Below are 1,801 nucleotides of genomic sequence, written 5' to 3'. Positions count from 1 at the left end.
TTATAGTTTTATATATACATAAAATTACATATATGTTTTCATATTTTTATAAATACTTATATTTTCTCTATTTTTTTTAAAACACGAGTACTTTTATTCACCGAAGTTATCCCAAGAACAAGAGCTGTGACTAATTGATTATGCTCAGCCCTTCCTCTAACTGTAGTTACAAATACCAGCATTTTTTTGAAAATCTTGCGATTTTATGGTGATATTTTTATAAAACCGATATAATGCTAAAAATGCGATATTTTCAAATTTGAAAATATCGTGTTTTATTGCAGTATTATTATATTGATTGTCTTTTTCATATATGCTTTATATTTTTAAAATTTACATATATTGATTTTTTCCAGAGATTTTCTCAATAAAACAATTTTTAATTTTCCCGATGTTTTCGTTTGCCGAGAAAATCCGGTTAACGAGATTTGCGACCATGCCTTTCAACCAGACTCCATGGGGGACCGCACGTTCCCTAACCAGCCGCAGCAGCCACCGCTGCAAAAGCCGCCGGGATACAAGGACCCGAACGTTACTCCGGCCGGGGAGGCGCCGAGGCCGCCACCGAAGGCCCGGGATCCGTCTCCGTACCGAAAACCACCCCTGCCGCCGGCGCTCAGGAAGAAGCGCCGGAGGTGCGGGTGTTGCTGCTGCTGCTGCTGCTGCCTCATCTTCATCCTCTGCCTCGGCATCGCGGTCGTGGTCCTCTCCGGCATCGTCTTCTTCTTGTACCGGCCAGCGCTTCCGGACTTCCACCTGCAGTCGATCAAGGTCCGGAAGCTCGAAGTCGCCATCGGACCGGACGGGGCGACGATGAGCTCGGACGTGACGGCGAAGGTTCAGGCAACCAACCACAACGAGAAGGTGGAGCTGCACTATGGGCCGACCCGGTGCAGGGTGACCGCACTGGACGGGATGGGGCTGGGCGAAGCAAGGCTTCCCGGGTTCGTGCAGGAGAGCGGGAATGTCACCGTGCTGGCATTCGTGGCGTCGCTGAAGGGCAAGGCCGTGGACGACGAGGACGGACAGCAGCTGAAGAAGGGGCTGAAATCCGGGGCGGTGGCCCTCGGGGTGGAGGTCTCGACCACCGTGGGGATACGGATGGGGAAGATGAGTTCCTGGAGGGTGCACGTCGTCGTCTCCTGCGGCCCCGTCCGGCTGAAGCTGCTGGAGTCCGGCGACACGCCCAAGTGCAAGATCAGGGTCTTCAATTGGTGAGTTCGAACTGGGAACAACATCAGGTGCAATGGCATTGCACACTTGATGTGCCGCTGCACCTGATGTGCCCTCCATTTTCTCTTGAGCCTCACAGCTGATATAGGCTGTGTCCCAGAAATGGAGGGCACTCGAGTCCAGCGGACGCTTAAAGTGTCCCAATGTGATTGCACCTGATCCGCCCTCTTTTGTGTACACGCGCACCGAGGGAGGATCAACTGCAATGTAGTTGTACACTTTTAGGGTACATTTCAAAAGTGCTGCTTCACTTAAGCACCCACCATCCCTTGTTGGGTCTCACGGCTGATAGGGTGTATGATTGCAGCAGCACATAAAAATTGTGCAATGAAATTGCACTTGATAACTTCAAAAAGCTGAGGCCTATTTGTTAAGGTCAGATCAGATGATTTGTTAAACCACCACCCTCACCATCCATTATGGTGATCAATAGTCACTATTATATAAATTGCCAATGATCACATCATCAAACACTTTTTTGGTAAGCCCTACAACTTGCAAAGGAAACCGTGAGATTTGAACAGTGAACAGTGAGGATGTCAAATCACTTTTCAAAGTGATTTGACAA

The 1,801-nt window shown here is 48.8% G+C and overlaps 1 protein-coding gene across 1 annotated transcript; it reads left to right on the top strand.

Moving 5' to 3' along the window:
• The first annotated feature begins 456 nt into the window (after nt 1-456).
• Nucleotides 457-1,218, top strand: LOC149836613 (Late embryogenesis abundant (LEA) hydroxyproline-rich glycoprotein family). Its single transcript, XM_090006955.1, has one exon. The coding sequence runs from the start codon at nt 457-459 to the stop codon at nt 1,216-1,218; it is 762 nt and encodes a 253-aa protein (XP_089863081.1).
• The last annotated feature ends 583 nt before the right edge of the window (nt 1,219-1,801 follow it).

This window comes from Nuphar pumila, chromosome 5 (assembly GCF_984573655.1).
Source record: "Nuphar pumila chromosome 5, dmNupPumi1.hap1.1, whole genome shotgun sequence".
In the NCBI taxonomy this organism is placed as follows: Eukaryota; Viridiplantae; Streptophyta; class Magnoliopsida; order Nymphaeales; family Nymphaeaceae; genus Nuphar; species Nuphar pumila.
The sequence above is the reverse complement of the archived record's forward strand: the minus strand, read 5'-3'. Positions and strand labels throughout refer to the sequence as shown.

What these genes read in the sequence shown, in the direction of transcription:
- LOC149836613 (XM_090006955.1), top strand. Translation starts at nt 457, where the DNA reads ATGGGGGACCGCACGTTCCCTAACCAGCCGCAGCAGCCACCGCTGCAA.